Source organism: Onychostoma macrolepis, chromosome 20, assembly GCF_012432095.1.
Source record: "Onychostoma macrolepis isolate SWU-2019 chromosome 20, ASM1243209v1, whole genome shotgun sequence".
Lineage (NCBI taxonomy): Eukaryota > Metazoa > Chordata > Actinopteri > Cypriniformes > Cyprinidae > Onychostoma > Onychostoma macrolepis.
The window spans coordinates 28,517,099-28,536,506 of record NC_081174.1 but is presented as its reverse complement, the minus strand read 5'-3'; the positions used below and the strand labels follow the sequence as shown (position 1 = coordinate 28,536,506).

Here is a 19,408-nt window from a genome sequence, read left to right as displayed (position 1 = left end):
CTCTTTCCAGCAGGAGCGTTTGTCTTTGTACGGAGTCTTTGACTGTTGATTCCGGACATTGTGCTGCGGCTCTCGAACACACTAAACTCTCCAACACTCGTCTCAGTTTATTTTATCATAACATTATTTCATCTGTTCAACAGCTTGGAAGATCTCTGAATAATGGCTTTCCAGTATCCAAACGTCTATAAGGACGAAGCAGTGGTGAGTGACAGAATAACTGAATAATAGAGAGAAAAAGGACATGAATGAATAGATGGAAGGATGAATGAGAGCAGATAGATGAAGGAAGGAATGATGAAATAAGTGAACAGATGAATGTATGACTAAATGGCTGAAAGAATAAATGAAAGTGTTTTATATATATATATATATATATATATATATATATATATATATATATATATATATATATATATATATATACATACATACATATACGTGTGTGTGTGTGTGTGTGTGTGTGTGTGTGTGTGTGTGTGTGTGTGTGTGTGTATATAAATGCTGTCAAACGATTAATCGCATCCAAAATAAAAGTTTTTGTTTACATAATATATATGTGTGTACTGTGTATATTTATTGTGTATATATAAAGACACACACATACAGCATATATTTAGAAAATATTTACATGTATATATTTATATTCATATAAATTATATCATATATAAATATATTTAATATATAAAAGACAACACAACATTTTTCTTGTTTATATATACATAATAAATATAAACAGTACACACATATATTATGTAAACAAACAAAGCACTAATTATTATATAAATCTATATATATACATATATATAAAACTAAAAATGGTGTGTGTGTGAGAGTCTGTGTGTATATATGTGTATGTGTATATATATATATATATATATATATATATATATATGTGTGTGTATATATATGTGTGTATATATATATATATATGATTTTTTTTGTGTGAACTGAACAAAAATACTCTAAAAACATTTTATGTTATTTGTTATTAAAATATTATCATTGTTTAAAATTTTACTGGCTTAATTTACGCTGCTGCTGCTGTTGTTACTGTCAGTTAGCTGTCATGTGGATCAGAGTTCATATTTTTACTGATTTAAAATTTGATGATCCTCACCATGTTTGAGAATCGTGTGCTTAGGTACTGTATATGTGCATCTCATTGCAACTTGTTTAATACATTTGTCTATCAGCATAAATGTTTGCCTTTAGATTTAAGAGGCAAATACTACCCCTTTTATGTAGAAGGCTTTGAAAATATGCATAAATCCAAAAGAAAGAGGATTGTTAAAAAAGATAAGCATTGCTAAATGGAAAAAAATCTTTGGTTGCTCTGACAGATTTGTTGTCGGTTGCTAGTTGAGTTAACGTATTTTTTTGAGTTAGGTCAACTTTTATTTATTATTTATTTATTTTTTTTACAGTGTGTGCTTTCACATGGGAGTCTGCTCCTGATCCGTGGCTGTTTACTACAAACACAACATTTATCCATTATTTTGATTTCAAATCCAAACATTTTTACTTAAAATGCTTTTTCAGCATTATGATTCTTTTTACACAGTACAGTAATACAATCTTTCATAGATGTGTTTAAATGCAATAAATATAAGAAACACATTATTCAATGTTTTTTACTTTTGCATTAACTTCTAGATTTATATATTAAGTTGCTCAAGCAAGTGACAAAACATTTAAACTACTTTTCTTACATTATCACAAATATTCTAAATTAAAACTTACCATTGACAGAAAGTCAACTCTACTGCCTTTTCTTTGGCATTTAAATCTTTTACAAGCAATCCTGCAGTTCATAAAGAATAATGCGCTGTCACTTTAATTCAGCGCGTGCAGCGGAAAACGAGTTCTGCACTGCTGCAGACGCACTGCTCCTGGAACGCACTGCCAGTGTTTATTGCCCAATTATTACCCCCCTAGTATTGGTAGGTTTAGGTTAGGTGTGGGGGAGGGGTTAGGATTAGGCAATCAGGTAGCGACAGCCGATCAATCGGAGCACCCCTATGTACTATGATGTGATCATGTTGCGATAGTGTCCTCACTGCTCACGTGGTGCATGTGTATGTGTGTTATCAGGTGGACACCTATCATGGCTGTAAAGTTCCTGACCCATACAGCTGGCTGGAGGATCCTGACAGTGAAAAAACACAGGTGATCTCCACACGACAGTTCCTCTGAAAGAGCATGTGAGTTATGATTCTGTATACCTGAGATATGACTCTGTATGTGTGATGTTTTTGTGTCCATCAGGCGTTTGTGAACGCTCAGAATCAGCTGACCCTGCCGTTCCTGGAGCAGTGTGAGATCAGAGATATCTTTAAGGACCGAATGACTGAACTCTATGACTACCCCAAATACAGCTGCCCCTTCAAACGCGGGAACAGGTGAGACGCGAATAAACACTGATTATAATGAGTGAAATTAGTGTTTAGAGTAATGCGCTTAGAATGGGAGACTATGCACTGCAACAGAATAATAACAGTAATTTAATTACTTTTCCCTTGAAAAATAAAGTAAGGGATTACTCTTATTTTTTCTGTAATTTAATTACAGTTACTTCTTATGTAATTGAACTTAATACTGTGTATAGACTGTAGAACATTTATATACAATACAATAGTGGATTTAACATCAAAATTTAAAGTCTAACCTTAAAATGCATGCTTTTTATGCACCCTTCTCACTTTAGTGAGAATATTGGTAACAACTTTAGTGTCCAATTCTCACTATTAACTTGTTGGTTATTAACATGAATATTACTGGATATTGACTGTTTATCATTACTTAAAAAGCATCTATTAATGTCTTATTCTGCAAGACCTTATTCTAAATCCTTAATCCTACCCAATTCTTAAATTTAACAACTACTTTACTAAGTCTTAATAAGCAGTAATTAGGAGTATATTGAGGCGAAAGTCATAGTTAATAGTTAGTTAATAGTGAGAATTTGACCCTAATCTAAAGTGTGACTAGAATAATTTATGAAGTTACTTAAAAGAATTAAAAGAACCGTTTCATGTCTATCCTTGTATTATTAACTTGTCAACTTTGATATAGGATTTAGATAGTAATTAAATACTTTTTGGAGAGAGTAATTTGTACAGTAATCTAATTACACTGTTGAAGATGTAATTAGTAACTAGTAATGAATTACTTTTTTAGAGTAACTTACCCAACACTGATTGTAAAATATTTTTACAATTTAAAATAACTCTTTTCTATTTGAATATGTTTTAAAATGTAATTTATTCCTGTGATGTAAAGCTGAATTTTCAGCATCATTACTCCAGTCTTCAGTGTCACATGATCCTTCAGAACTCATTCTGATATGCTGATTTGCTGCTTAGTTATCGATTATTATTGATTCTCAATTATTAATAATGATGCTGAAAATTCAGCTTTGATCACAGGAATCAATTGCATTTTACAATATATTCAAGTTGAAAACAGTTATTTTAAAAGTGCAATAATATTTCACAATATTACAGTTTTTTTTCAAACAAATAAAATAAATGCTGCCTTGGTGAGCAGCAGAGATGTCTTTTGAAAACATAAATTTAAAAAAAATCGTTATTATTCCAAACTGTTGACAGGAAGTGTATGTGTGTATGTTTTCTGAAGTACTGCCCTATTAAGCACTTTTTTTTTTAAACCCTCTCCTGAAGGTATTTTCACTTTTACAACACTGGTCTGCAGAACCAGAGTGTTTTGTACATGCAGGAGAACCTTGAAGCTGAGCCCAGTGTGTTCCTGGACCCAAACACCTTCTCAGAGGACGGGACGGTTGCTTTACGAGGTGCTGGATGTATCTGTGTTTGTTTGATGCAGTATGTATCGCTGTATTGACCGTCATCTAAGGCTTGCAGTTTATTCTCAGGTTACGCGTTCTCTGAGGATGGCGAGTACCTGGCGTACGGCACCAGCTCGAGTGGCTCTGACTGGGTTGAGATCCAGTTCTTGCGCGTGGACGGCGCTGTACTTCTGGAGGACCGACTGGAGAGGGTCAAATTCACCTGCATGTCCTGGACTCACGACGGGAAGGGACTCTTCTATAACTCTTATCCTGAGCAGGAGGGCAAGAGTGACGGTAAACGCACACAAACATGCACACATGCAGGTTAAAGAGACAGTGTTATGTTTGGCATTTACATACTATATTAGTATTTATTAATGTTTTGTATTAGCACATATTTTTATATTTTCGGTTTTCAATTTCATTTTAAGCTTTGGTATTTTTATGTGCTTTTGTCATTTTTATTAGTTTTTTTAATTACTTTTTTATTTAGTTAAAAAAATATATTTATTGCTTTTAGCTTTAATTTATTTTTATTTTTATTTCAATTTTGTGTTAATGATTTTAGCACTTTAACCTAAATTTTTGTTTACATTTTTCATCTAATATTTCTATATAAAATTTAAAAGCTGAAATAAATTATAATTTCAATATTTAATAGCTTTAGTAGTATTATTCAATGCTATATTGGTATTCAATAATATTTTGTAATTATATATACATAGATATATATAATTATATTATATATATTTCCATTTAGCTTTATTTTTATTAAAATTGTAGTAATTTAAAGACTTAATCAAAAATTTAAAATAAAATAAGTTTTGGTTCATGTTTTTCATCTAATATTTCTATATAATATTTTAGCTTTTAAATTTTATTTCAATTTTTAATAGCTTTTGTAGTATTATTCAATATCATATCGGTATTTATTAATATTTTGTAATTAATATTCTTTTGTTTTAAATATTTCTATTAATCTTTAATTTATTTCACCTAATATTTATATTTCATTTTATTTCAATCACCAAAAAATGATTTTTAATCGTTTTAATGGTAACAGTTTACAATAACGTCCCATTTGCTAACATTAGTTAATGCAAAGTAACATTTACTAACAATGAGCATTCATTTATTACAGTATTTATTACTTTGATAGTGTTAGTTAATAAAAATACAACTGTTCATTGTTATTTCATGTCAGCTCAGGTCCTAGTTTATTAGTCATGTGCACAAAAGTCATGTGACAAATTGTGCATTGAAATCCTTGCAGTGAGGCACAGGTATTTAAATAATTAAGATCAATCAAAAGGCAATAGAGACAGTTAACTATTTTAAATATTTAGGTGTTATTTTAGATTCTCATTTGAAATTTGATATGCATGTAAAGAGGCTGTGTAGTACAATCAGAACAAATTTGAATTGTTTTTACATGATTATATATCTATATATCTCTAAAAGCAGCAAAGTTATACATGCATGCAATGGTCTTTTCGCATTTATCTTATTGTGTGACTGTTTGGAGTCAGGTTTCTCAACTGACTATCAAACCTGTTAAATCTCTATATAAACAAACACTAAAAATTATGGATAAGAAACCAAATAGATGGCATCATTGTAATATTTTACAAAAATATAGTTTGCTTAGTTTTGAAATTTTATAAATTTGTCTCTTAAAATGGTTTTTAAATGTGTAAATAATCTTGCTCCAGAAATTATATGCCAATTAATATCAAAACAGAGTAGTAAGGGGATCACTACAAGAGGTGCAACTAATCAGAATTGTACAGTACCAAAGAGAAATACTAAATTTGCGCAATCCACATTTTCAGTTCAAGGTATACTGCTTTGGAACAGCCTGCCAGCTGAACTAAAAATGCAAACAGAGTTGAACATTTTTCAAAGAAATTTGAAAAAGTGGTTCAAACAAAAGCAGGTTTGTGAACACTGATGGTCGTACACAGTCTCAGGTTTTTTTTTTTTTTTTGCTTGGTTTTTTGTGTGATTATTGTTTTGTTGTTGTTAAAAAAGCCTAACCAGGGACTGGGGCTATATGTGGAGCATCGGCTGCTTGAAATTGTAGCAATGTTATACTGCATTGTCCCTGTTAAATAAACTAATAAATAAATAAATAAATAAATAAATTATTCATATAATAAGTATTTATAAGGTATTTAAAAAAAATAAATAAGAGGTCTGTTAAATAAAATTAAAAGATACAACTTTTACTTTTATTGATGTACTAGTAAATGTTGAAATTAACATTTACTGAGATTAATAAATGCTTTAGAGGTAATTTTCATTGTTAGTTCATGTTAACTAATGTAGTTAACTACTGTTAACATATGGAACCTTATTGTAAAGTGTTTCTGCATTAGTTTCAACACCAGTAAGAGATCTTGACTGACGTCTCTCTGTCTGTCTCTCAGGCACCGAGACGTCCACTAACCTGCACCAGAAGCTGTACTATCACGTGTTGGGAACCCCTCAGTCTCAGGACGTCCTGTGTGCCGAATTTCCTGATCAGTCGAAATGGATGAGTGGTGCCGAGGTAAGAAACAAACACACAGATGGTGCTTCATTTCTGATTGTGTTATGAGGTGAATAACGCGTGTGTGTGTGTGTGTGTTTTCAGGTGTCTGATGACGGCCGTTATGTGCTGTTGTCCATTCGAGAGGGCTGTGACCCTGTCAACAGACTGTGGTACTGTGATCTGAACGCCGTGCCGCAGGGAATCACTGGTACAGATGCACAGAAACATTAGTATTCAGACGAAAATGCTTGGTTTCCGCTGCCAGGATCTCATGTATATCTTAATGATGACAGGTTTGTTGCCGTGGGTGAAGCTGATCGATAACTTTGATGCGGAGTATGAATACGTCACAAATGAAGGAACCGTTTTCACTTTCAAAACCAACCTGGACGCTCCTCAGTATCGACTCATTAACATCGACTTTGCCCAGCCATCCGTCAGCCAATGGAAAGAGCTCATTCCCCAACACGACAAAGACGTCATCGGTGAGCAGATCACGTCAAATCAAAATTCACTGTATTTACTTTCTCAATTAATGTCCCTGGTGTTATTGTGCCTAATTCATCTGCAAGTTATTGTAAGAAAAAAAAATCTATATTTTCATGATCTCATAATCAAAATGTTATTACTTTTTCCATTTACTTTTCCCGCAGAAGTATGTCACATTATGGAATTTAATCATCTTTTTTTATTTTTTTATTCTGTTTAATTTATTTCAATTTGTTGATTTAAAAGGAAGAACATAAGAGTTTTATTATTTTATTCCTGGGATCAAAGCTGAATTTTCAGCATCATTACTCCAGTCTTCAGTGTCACATGATCCTTCAGAAATCATTCTAATATACTGATTTGCTGCTCATTGGTCATTGGTACTCAATTATTAATAATGGTTCTTTTTAATATCAGTGTTTTCACAATTCTTTGATTACTGCAAAATTCAGCTTTAATTTGAAATAGAAATCATTTGTAATGTATTTAGTGTCAATTTGGATCGCTTGAATGCATCCTTGCTAAATACATTTTAACTTTAACTTTTTTTTTTACACTTAACCAATACTTTTTATATACAGTCATGGCCAAAAATATCGACACCCTTGGTAAATATGATCAAAGAAGGCTGTGAAAATTAATCTGCATTGTTAATCCTTTTGATCTTTTATTAAAAAACATCACAAAAATCTAATCTTTCATTGGATAATAAGAATTTGAAATGGGGGGAAATATCATTATGAAATAAATGTTTTTCTCAAATAGACGTTGGACACAATTATTGCCACCCTTAGAAATTCTTATGAGTAAAAGTATATTCCCATTCATATTCACTATTTTGAGCACTCCAGAGTAATTATGAACATGAAATTATCCAGCCATGGCTTCCTGTTTCACAGAAATATAAATAGGAGGAAAACAAAGCCCAAATTCCCTTAATCATCCATCACAATGAGAAAAACCAAAGAATATATTTCTGATGTGTAGCAAAAGATAATTGAGCTTCACAAATTAGTGAAGTGACTTTAAGAAAAGAGCTCGAGCAATGAAAATTCCCATTTCCACCATCAGGGCAATAATTAAGAATTTCCAATCAACATAAAATGTTATGAAACTGCCTGGAAGAGGACGTGAGTCTATATCGTCCTAATGCACGGTGAGGAGGAGAGTTTGAGCGGCTAAAGACTCTCCAAGGACCACAGCTGGAGATTTGCAGAAAATAGTTGAGTCTTGGGGTCAGAAAACCTTAAAAAAAAAATGGTCAAACAGCACCTACATCACCACATGTTGTTTGGGAGGGTTTCAAGAAGAATCCTCCTCGCTCATCCAAAAACAAACTCCAGCATATTCAGTTATCAGACACGACAGGAACTTCAAATGGGACTGGCTTCTATGGTCAGATGAAACTAAAAAATACTCAAGATGGGTTTGGTGAACACAGGGATAAAATGTACCCCATGTGAACAATGCTGCTGTATTTTTGATGTTGTGGGCCTATATTTCTGCTGGAGGTCCTGGACATCTTGTTTAGACACATGGCATCATGGATTCTATCAAATACCAACAGATAAAAAATCAATAAGTGACTGACTCTGTTAGAAATCTTATAATGGGCCATGTTTGGATCTTCCAACCGCACAATAATCCAAACACAAACCTCAAAAACAACACAAAAATGGGTCACTGAGCACAAAACCAAGCTTCTGCTGGCCATTCCAGTCCTCTGACCTGAACCCTGTAGACAATGAGTGAACTGAAGAGAAGAAGCAGCAACATGGAGCTGGGAATCTAAAGGGTCTGGAGTGATTCTGGATGAAGGAATGGTCTCTGATCTCTTGTCAGGTGTTTTCTAACCTCATCAGGCATTATAGGAGAACATTTAGAGCTGTTCAACTGGCAAATGGAGGTTTCAAAAAGTATTGAATAAAAGGGTGCCGTTAATTATGGCCAATGTGTATTAGAGAAAAACATTTATTTCATAATGATATTTCCCCCCCATTTTAAATTCTTATTATCCAATGAAAGGTTAGATTTTTGTGAATTTTTTAAATAAAAGATCAAAAGGATTAACAATGCAGATTAATTTTCACAGCCTTCTTTGATCATATTTACCAAGGGTGTCGATATTTTTGGCCATGAATGTACAGTGGGGCAAAAAAGTATTTAGTCAGCCACCAATTGTGCAAGTTCTCCCACTTAAAAAGATGAGAGAGGCCTGTAATTTTCATCATAGGTATTCCTCAACTATGAGAGACAAAATGAGAAAAAATAAATCCAGAAAATCACATTGTAGGATTTTTAAAGAATTTATTTGCAAATTATGGTGGAAAATAAGTATTTGGTCAATAACAAAATTTCATACTTTGTTATATACCCTTTGTTGGCAATGACAGAGGTCAAACGTTTTCTGTAAGTCTTCACACACTGTTGCTGGTATTTTGGCCCATTCCTCCATGCAGATCTCCTCTAGAGCAGTAATGTTTTGGGGCTGTCGCTGGGCAACACGGACTTTCAACTCCCTCCAAAGATTTTCGATGGGGTTGAGATCTGGAGACTGGCTAGGCCACTCCAGGACCTTGAAATGCTTCTTACGAAGCCACTCCTTCGTTGCCCGGGCGGTGTGTTTGGGATCATTGTCATGCTGAAAGACCCAGCCACGTTTCATCTTCAATGCCCTTGCTGATGGAAGGAGGTTTTCACTCAAAATCTCACGATACATGGCCCCATTCATCCTCTCGTTTACACGGATCAGTCGTCCTGGTCCCTTTGCAGAAAAACAGCCCCAAAGCATGATGTTTCCACCCCCATGCTTCACAGTAGGTATGGTGTTCTTTGGATGCAACTCAGCATTCTTTCTCCTCCAAACACGACAAGTTGAGTTTTTACCAAAAAGTTCTATTTTGGTTTCATCTGACCATATGACATTCTCCCAATCCTCTTCTGGATCATCCAAATGCTCTCTGGCAAACTTCAGACGGGCCGGACATGTACTGGCTTAAGCAGAGGGACACGTCTGGCACTGCAGGATTTGAGTCCCTGGCGGCGCAGTGTGTTACTGATGGTAGCCTTTGTTACTTTGGTCCCAGCTCTCTGCAGGTCATTCACTAGGTCCCCCGTGTGGTTCTGGGATTTTGCTCACAGTTCTTGTGATCATTTTGACCCCACGGGTGAAATTCATGTGGAGCCCCAGATCGAGGGAGATTATCAGTGGTCTTGTATGTCTTCCATTTTCTAATAATTGCTCCCACAGTTGATTTCTTCACACCAAGCTGCTTACCTATTGCAGATTCAGTCTTCCCAGCCTGGTGCAGGTCTACAATTTTGTTTCTGGTGTCCTTTGACAGCTCTTTGGTCTTGGCCATGGTGGAGTTTGGAGTTTGTGGACTGTTTGAGGTTGTGGACAGGTGTCTTTTATACTGATAACGAGTTCAAACAGATGCCATTAATACAGGTAACGAGTGGAGGACAGAGGAGCCTCTTAGGGTGTATTCACACCAGGAAAGTCCGATAGTTCACTTGCTTTGGTCCGGACCAAATAGAATTTTTTTTTTTTTTTTTTGGTGCGGTTCGCTTTCACACTGCCCTTTTTGCAAATGAACCAGAAATTGTAAACAAAACCACACGTGTGCTAAGGTCATCCGTTCATTGGACAGAAATTCTCAAGCAGGGAAAAACAGGAAGTGCAAAAACAGGCTAATCATGGAGATCTTTCGTAGTGCAATTTTTATTATTTTACTGATTTGCTGTCATGAGCTAAAACGCAATATGAAGCAACTTATGAACATCATATATGAGACAATGTCATACAATGTTGTAATTACGACTTGCCAAAAATAAAATCTATAGATATTAAATACTCAAAGCATATCAAAATGTTAGTTTAAACATTTAACCTAGATAAATGTGCGCTAGGCGCATATCCGATCGTTTGTGCGGAGAGTGGAAGCTGAAGCGCTTCAGAACATCATATACGCCGTAATTGTTGCTCATAAAGGTAATAATAATACATCGTTCGAACTGTAAAGGGTATATTTTTATTTGTGCACTCACAATATCAAGAAAACGTGCTCTTCTAAAATAAAGAAAACTAATAGGATGCGCTTCCCGTCAAAAATGAACTGTAACTTACAGACATGATGAATATATCTATAGAAAGCTTTGAATTACTACAAAACGAAATAAATCATATCCAAAACAAAAACTCTTTCATTATAATCCGTAAAGATGCATTTCTTTCTAAAGGCGCGTCCAATGAGGAGACGGCGAGTCAGGATTTTTAACTTCATCTTTGTGACACTGACTCAGAAAACACTAGTTTATTAATAAATAATTCAAATATCTCCTTACTATTTCCCCCAGACACATTCATTGTAACTTTTGCCGGGGTTTGCGGCAAGCTTTAGCCTATTTAGTGCGCTCATGTCACGTTGCTGTGGGCGCTATGGTCACGAAAACTCATAATTGGCAAGCGTTTTTAAGCATTGCGGTTTGAAAACAAGTGATTTAAGCGATTGAAATGCAAACAACAGCACTATATGCGCGAGCTGTGTGTTTTCTGAGCGTGCTTTCTGCAATTGGATCGGATCGAGGCCGGTTCATATTCACACCTTAAACGAACCGTACCAGAGTTCGTTTGGAAGCGGACCGAGACCACCTCTTCAGCTGGGTCTCGGTACGCTTGTTTGGTCCGCTTTTGGTGCGCACCCGCTGCATTCTCATCTGCTCAAACGAACCGCACCAAGAGGGAAAACGAACTCTGGTACGATTCAACCGAACTAAATGAGGCAGGTGTGAAAGCACCCTTAAAGAAGAAGTTACAGGTCTGTGAGAGCCAGAAATCTTGCTTGTTTGTAGGTGACCAAATACTTATTTTACCGAGGAATTTACCAATTAATTTTTTAAAAATCCTACAATGTGATTTTCTGGATTTTTTTTTTCTCATTTTGTCTCTCATAGTTGAGGTATACCTATGATGAAAATTACAGGCCTCTCTCATCTTTTTAAGTGGGAGAACTTGCACAATTGGTGGCTGACTAAATACTTTTTTGCCCCACTGTATATATAAATAAATAAATGTGGGTTAATTTTTATACTTTTAAATAATTCAAATAAAAACAAATAATTTAAATATTGAAAAAACTGAACCATATTTTCTCTTTATCTCTTTCAGTGTTTGCTACCTGTACATACTCCAGGTTCCTGTTTGTGTGTTTCCTCCATGACGTGAAGAACGTGCTGAAGATGTTCCAACTGTCCTCGGGGGAGGAGATACGCACGTTTCCGCTCGACGTCGGCTCAGTTGTGGGCTTCACTGGGAGGAAGAAAGACTCTGAGATCTTTTACAGCTTCACCTCGTTTCTCTCTCCAGGTCAGTTAAGATTCAGAAGCTTCTGAAATGAAGAACGTTGGTCCTTAAAGGGACAGTTCGACCAAAAATGAGAATTCTGCTATTGTTTATTCACCTTCAAGTTGTTCCAAATTAGTTTCTTTCTTCTGAAAGAATATATTTTGAAGAAGTCTGGTAAACAGTTGACGGTAGCCATTGACTTGCATAGTATGGAAAACATACTATGGAAGTCAATGGGTACAGTCCACTGTTTGGTTACCAACAATATTCAGAATATCTTCTTTTGTGTTCAGCAGAAGAAAAAAACTCATACAGGTTTGGAACAACATGAGGGTGAATAAATGATGACAGAATTTTCATTTTTGGGTGTACTATTCCTTTAATAACTCATATACAGCAATCAGGTTAATGTTGTAACAGGTTTGTCTTGAATGACGTGTGTTGTGTTTTCCTGCAGCGATCATCTATCACTGCGATCTGACTAAAGAGCCGCTGCAGCCGCACATCTTCAGAGAGGTCACGGTGAAGGGCTTCAGTACTGCTGACTATCAGACCACTCAGGTACAGCAACATGCTAGCAGACGCTTCATCTGTCTGTCTGCAATACGATCGCCTTCACTTTGTGTCTGCTTGTTTCTTACAGGTCTTTTATCCCAGTAAAGACGGCACCCAGATCCCAATGTTTATTGTCCATAAGAAAGGAATCAAGCTGGACGGTTCCCATCCTGCCTTCCTGTACGGATACGGAGGTTTCAACATTTCCATCACACCCAGCTACAGGTACAATACAAACCAAACACAGAACCATACAGCTGATCACACACCCCACTGATGCAATAATCATCTGTTCTTGTAAACATCTGTCTCTCGCTGTTTGTGTTTCAGTGTCTCTCGGCTGATATTCGTCAGGCATCTGGGAGGGGTTTTAGCTGTTGCCAATATCAGAGGAGGTGGAGAATATGGAGAGACGTGGCATAAAGGCATGTGACTTTAATTCTGGAGTTAATCAGGGATTGATCTGCACAGATGTTCATAATAGAATACTAGCAAATTGTGTGCCTTGTATATATGGCTTCAATTTTTTTTAATAGTACAGTAGTTTGGGGGTGAGTAAGATGTTTTGTTTGTTTTTGTTTTAAAGAAATTAACACTTTTTGTCAGCAAGGATGCATTAAATTGATTAAAAGTGAAATTTCTCATGAACTGTGTTTTTTTCTATTCATCGCAAAATCCTGAAAATATGCATCACAATTTCTACAAAATAGGAGGCAGTACAACTGTTTTCAACATTGATAATATTCAGAAATGTTTCTGAAGCAACATATTAGAATGATTACTGAAGGATCATGTGAGTAATGATGCTGAAAATTCAGCTTTAATTACAGGAATAAACTGCATTTTAAAATAAACTCAAATCGAAAAAAGTTATTTTAAATTGAAATAACATTTCACAGTATTAGTGTTTTTGCTGTATTTTTGATCAAATAAATGCAGCCTTGGTGAGCAGAAGAGACTTTTTTTTTAAAGTGTTACTGCCCCCAAATATTTGAACAGTAGTGTATATGCTACAATTATGGTTGTATTGTATGTGTAGTATGCATTTGAAAGATTTTTATTTTTTTTTAACATTCCGTTGCATTTAATGAAATCTGTCTTTCTTCTCTCTTCCTGTGCAGCGGGGATGTTGGCCAATAAGCAGAACTGTTTCACTGACTTTCAGTGTGCAGCTGAGTATCTGATAAAGGAGGGTTACACTTCCCCCAAAAAACTCACCATCAATGGAGGCTCCAACGGGGGGCTGCTCGTGGGTATGACACACAGACACACACACACACACACACACACACACACACACAAACACAGGTTTGTGTTCTCCTGGTCCTAAATCCTGACTCTCTCCTGCAGCGGCGTGTGTGAATCAGAGGCCTGATCTGTTCGGCTGTGCTGTGGCTCAGGTCGGCGTCATGGACATGTTTAAGTTTCATAAGTTCACCATCGGACACGCCTGGACCACTGATTTTGGCTGCTCGGAAATCAAAGAGCAATTTGATTGGTTATTCAAGTAAGTTTTATTCTACTTGCTGCAGTGATGCACAGATACATTTCATTTACTACTTTTTTAGAAGCAGCAGACCCAGTGACACTTCTGAGACATAATTGCATTTCAGTTAAAGCAGCAAACCACTCTAGACATTCTGTTACTGTGATTTTACCCTATTAACTGTGGTAAAATCATTGTAATGCACAGCGTCAAGTGGCTTATTGATTTTATAATCAATATGGATAAAATATTTAATGCATTTATTTATTTATGATAATATAGTTGTTATCAGTAATTAAAATAAAGCTGAAATAAAATTAAAATGAAAAATGTTGCCTTGGTAACTAACTCAAAGTTGAAGTACTAAAACTAAAATAAAAATAAATTACAGCTAAATAGGATGAAAAAATAAAAGACAAAAGCACATAAAATTACAAAAATTTTAACTAAAATTAATGTTAAAGCTAATTTCAGATATGAATAAATACTACAATAATATATAACTAAAATATCTAAACCTAAAATAACACTGATTATACACCTATAATCTTTAAATACTTCAGATTCACCAGCTGAATATTTTGCATTGAAATGTTTCTTATTTTCAATATAGTATTTTTTATTTTATTTTCTTCCGTTTTATTTTATTTTCCATGCATTTTATCCACTTGTTAAGTCATGATGAATCAAAAACTGTTTCCGCCTCCAAGCCTCCATGCCGTTTCAATTGAGAACTCTCAACCATTAATTATTTTAGAATTGTTAATGTACAGTGTTGTTAACCAAAACTGTTAAATTGTTTTCAGTAATTAAAATAAAGCTATTAAATGAATGTTGCCCTGGCTTAAATAAAACTAAAAAAAAAAAAAAAAAATATATATATATATATATAATATTTTAGTAATTCAGAAAAGTTTAATCATTGTCTGGCCAACTGAGATTTTGGTATGGGGATAAAGACATTAGGATCATGATCTTTTAGTAGTACTACAGCAAAACATAAGTGCGTATCTAACATAGTAACATAACACAACTGTAAAAACGCTCATCTGTTCTGAATTTAAAGAGCTGTAAATGTTCTGACCCTGCAGGTATTCTCCTCTTCACAATATCCGTGTTCCAGATGCTGACGGGGTTCAGTATCCCGCCATATTGCTGTTAACGGGTGATCATGATGACCGCGTTGTGCCGCTGCACTCGCTAAAGTATATCGCCACACTGCAGAGTGTGATCGGTCAGTGGCCTGGCCAGTCAAACCCTCTCTTTATCTACGTGGACACAAAGTCGGGCCACGGTGCAGGAAAGCCCACCAGTAAAGTCATTCAGGAGGTGGCTGACACGTATGCCTTCATCGCTCGCTGCTTGAACCTCAGCTGGATCGAATGAAGCGAAAGTTACCAGGCTCTAAGCTGTTTCTCTACTCCTGCAGGTTTTTCTTCTGACAGTTTGATTTCATTCTTGCCTGTTTGCTCTCTTGTTCACTCAAATATTCACCTTTTTTGCTCTCTGTCTGTCCCACTTCTCCACGGTTTCATTATTTAATGTTACAAGCAAGTAAAATCAGTCCAGTGTTGTTTGAAAACTGAATCACATTAATGACTGATTTTTATATCAGTTCACCATGCGTCACGGCTGCGTACGGGATACACTTAGGAAATATTATAATTACTGAGGTCACGGGGGGAAGTGTCATAACCTCTCTAGCACTTTACTAAAACTGTATTTATTTGACGACGGGAAGACATTAACAGTTTATGGATCTCTGCATCACTTCAATGTACAGCACTCATCAAAAAATAAGTTTGCCAGTGAATCTCATGAAAACATGTTCAGGTCATATTTTGCCCCAAAACTAAAAGAAATTTTGATGTATTATTACACTGTTTTTAATGGCAGTTAAGCACATTTAAAATAGTCGTCAAGTGTTAACGGATTTTGTCCGCACATGTTTCCCATTAATCTCAGAGGTGATTCTTTTTACTAAACAGGAGAATATAATACATTTTTAAATTTACATCAGCATAAATTATATAAATCCTCTGCAATAATGTCACGTTTTTTGCATTACTGTAATAAATTAGTTTTTGCATACAGTATTGAGAACTGGAGAGGAAGAATGTACTTAATTGTCATGAAAATCACATCTCACATAATTTCTTTTGATTGGAGTTGAAATATAAGAAGGGCATGTTTGCTCACGTGAGATTCACCGTTTGTCAGTGTGTGTTTGTGAATGAGCTGTATCTCTCGACAGAAATCTGTTTCTACCTCCACATTTATGCAGATTGTTTTATCTTGGAAGGGAAAAGCAAACAAAATAACCTAGTACAATAAAACACATTTGAACATGAATATGTTTTGTGTGTTCAGTAAGATGTTCAGAATATTTTAGCTCTTTTTTTGTTTACCTGTTCTATTAAAAAACTATAGAGAAATGATTAACCTCATCCATCTAACACAGTGTTACTCACAGTTTCAGTGTGAATGGAATCTCTGCAGTGTCTCGCTGTCTTCCTCTGCTGGCTTGTCGCAGGATTACACACTGAAACAAAAATAAAGCAGGAGTGTTCAGCAATATCTCCTTTCATTAAATGTGACCCTGGACCACAAAACCAGTCTTAAGTCGCTGGAGTATATTTGTAGCAATAGCCAAAAATACATTGTATGGGTCAAAATTATCAATTTTTATTTTATGCCAAAAATCATTAGGATAGTAAAGATCATGTTCCATGAAGATATTTAGTGAATTTCCTACAGTAAACATATCAAAACTTAATTTATGATCAGTAATATGCATTGCTAAGAACTTCATTTGGACAACTTTAAAGGTGATTTTCTCAATATTTAGATTTTTTTTGCACCCTCAGATTTCAGATTTTCAAATAGTTGTATCTCAGCCAAATATTGTCCGATCCTAACAAACCATACATCAATGGAAAGATTATTTATGCAGCTTTCAGATGATGTAGGAATCTCAATTTTGAAAAATTGACACTTATGACTGGTTTTGTGGTCCAGGGTCACAAATGGCTCAGATTGTGTTATACTTTGAAAACAAGCTGTAGAGGGTCATTCTTTAATGTGGTGTATAATGATTTTGTTAGACTTGGTAGTCTTCCCTAGCAATAATTTTGATAAAACAATTAAATATATGTATGCTATACAGAGCCAGCAGAGGCATAAGTAAGTAACTATAAGTGGCTGCTTGGGGCCCCCAAGAATGCATGAAATGACAGCTTGATTTATTTTTATTTTTGTGATATAGTATGTAATTTGACAATGGTACATTATACAAAAACACAATATTATATTATTATTTTCATAGTAGCGCTGTATGACAGATGTATCACTTTTATTTAGTTTTTCCTTTATTTTTCAGAATATCCACAAACTTGTTAACTATATCATAAACTATATGATATAGCCTATTCAGATTAGCAAATATGTGGACATTATTTCGTTTTTCTATAATATAACATTTGACTTAGCTAGTTTTAGATTTAAGTTTTTGTCATCCGTGTAAAAATAACTTTCCTGGGTATATATTTTTGTAATAAATTAAGCTTCTGTTTCATAAAATTGCTACTGATAACAGCTTAACATTGGCCTATACCTTTGGGGTCTTCGCTATATTCCAATATCATTATGCCTCAGTTACCTGGTTATAGATTAAGAGTTGTTGTTTTAGATGTACACATGACTTGCTGCTGTTTAATAATTCATGTTGTTAAAATAACATTATGTTCCATAAATGCATTGTCTGCTGGTTTATTTAGCCACTTTTCAGTACACCACATTAAGTATGCCACTTAGTAAACTTTGAATGTTAAAGTGCAAAGTAACACCTGACACATTTTGGGTTTGATACTGTTTCAATGAAAAATCATAGAAGTGTAAAAACATGCCAGGCAGACATTGATATGGTGTAAGCAACACAGCTACAACAATTGATGTGTGGTTTGGATTTATAGTGTGCGAATAATCAAGGATTGACAATAATTATAGTCATATTGGCTTGACTGAGGGGTCCCCATATAAAATTCTGCTTAGGGCCCCATAAAGGCTTGGGCCGGCCCTGGGTGAAGGTTTCTTTTTGGTAGGGACATAACAGCAGACAACACCCCCCTCCTAATCCAACTAATTTACCCAACATTTTCACATTTCTGATAGACTTTTGACCACAGTTTTATGTCATCTTAAGTTTATTGCTATATAAAAAAAACCCACCTTGCTACGTATACTAAGCTAATTGAGACTTGTCACAGCACTTGCATATCATTGCTCTTTTGTTGATTTTAATTGCTTCCATTGACCTCATTTGTAAGTCGCTTTGGATAAAAGTTATATTCTCCTGAGACCCAGCTATGCAGTTTTTGCCTCTGTAGTGGACATAATAGTGAATTTCTCTTCGATCTTACATGTCACAGTTTTAAATCTGGATGTCCTAGAGCACATTCAGGGCTTTTCGGAGATACCAAATGTTTGGAAGTTTCACCATGAACACTCCTTCTCCTTGGTCTTTAAAGATGGTTGACGTTAATTTAGTGATAAAATTGTACAGCCTTATGGAAATATGATGATAATTTGTAATTATAATTTAAATCTGATTAATTTTCAAATTGTTTGTCATAAATCAACATCTCCGGAAAATGTTATGGGGTTTCAAATCAAAATAGGACTTCCTCTTATGAAACAGCCAGGACATAATTTCATACATGTCCACTGTAGAGGACACCGGGACTAAAAGCATGATTTTGTTATATCTTCTATAACATACACTATATTGCCAAAAATATAGGGACACCCCCTTCTAATGAACAGGTTGGACTACTTTAGTAATTTCCATGAGTACAAATCTTAATGTTTAAGCATATAATGATATTCTAGGGAATTGTGTTTCTAATTTTAAAGCAACAGTTTGGACAGGACCCTTTTCTATTCTAACATGACAATGCCTCTGTGTATAAGGCAAGGTTCAAAAAGAAATGATTGATTGAGTCAGTGTGGAAGAACTTGAGTGGTCTGCAGAAAGCCAAGTCCTAATCCAAGCTGAACACCTCTGGTGTGACTTTAAATGCAGATCTTGAGCCAAAAACTCATCACCAAACACCAATGACTTGTACATATGGTATAGTCATTTTAGACACTTCCAAAACTGTTGCAACAGAGATGGAAATACAATTTTTA

At 35.0% G+C, this 19,408-nt stretch overlaps 1 protein-coding gene across 1 annotated transcript; it reads left to right on the top strand.

Annotated features, from left to right (window-relative positions):
* Positions 1-22: 22 nt before the first annotated feature.
* On the top strand, positions 23-17,953 carry prep (prolyl endopeptidase). The gene is made up of 15 exons (XM_058756619.1): positions 23-204; positions 2,095-2,169; positions 2,269-2,402; positions 3,684-3,814; positions 3,896-4,105; positions 6,241-6,362; positions 6,447-6,552; positions 6,638-6,829; positions 12,004-12,201; positions 12,638-12,741; positions 12,824-12,960; positions 13,066-13,160; positions 13,857-13,988; positions 14,086-14,242; positions 15,313-17,953. Exons 1-15 carry the CDS (start codon positions 163-165, stop codon positions 15,605-15,607), a joined length of 2,130 nt encoding a protein of 709 aa, XP_058612602.1. The 5' UTR covers positions 23-162; the 3' UTR covers positions 15,608-17,953.
* The last annotated feature ends 1,455 nt before the right edge of the window (positions 17,954-19,408 follow it).

Coding starts and splice junctions, on each gene's coding strand:
- prep (XM_058756619.1), top strand. CDS start 163: ATGGCTTTCCAGTATCCAAACGTCTATAAGGACGAAGCAGTG. Junction 4,106..6,240: donor GCAGGAGGGCAAGAGTGACG/GTAAACGCACAC, acceptor TCTGTCTCTCAG/GCACCGAGACGTCCACTAAC. Junction 6,363..6,446: donor AATGGATGAGTGGTGCCGAG/GTAAGAAACAAA, acceptor GTGTGTTTTCAG/GTGTCTGATGACGGCCGTTA.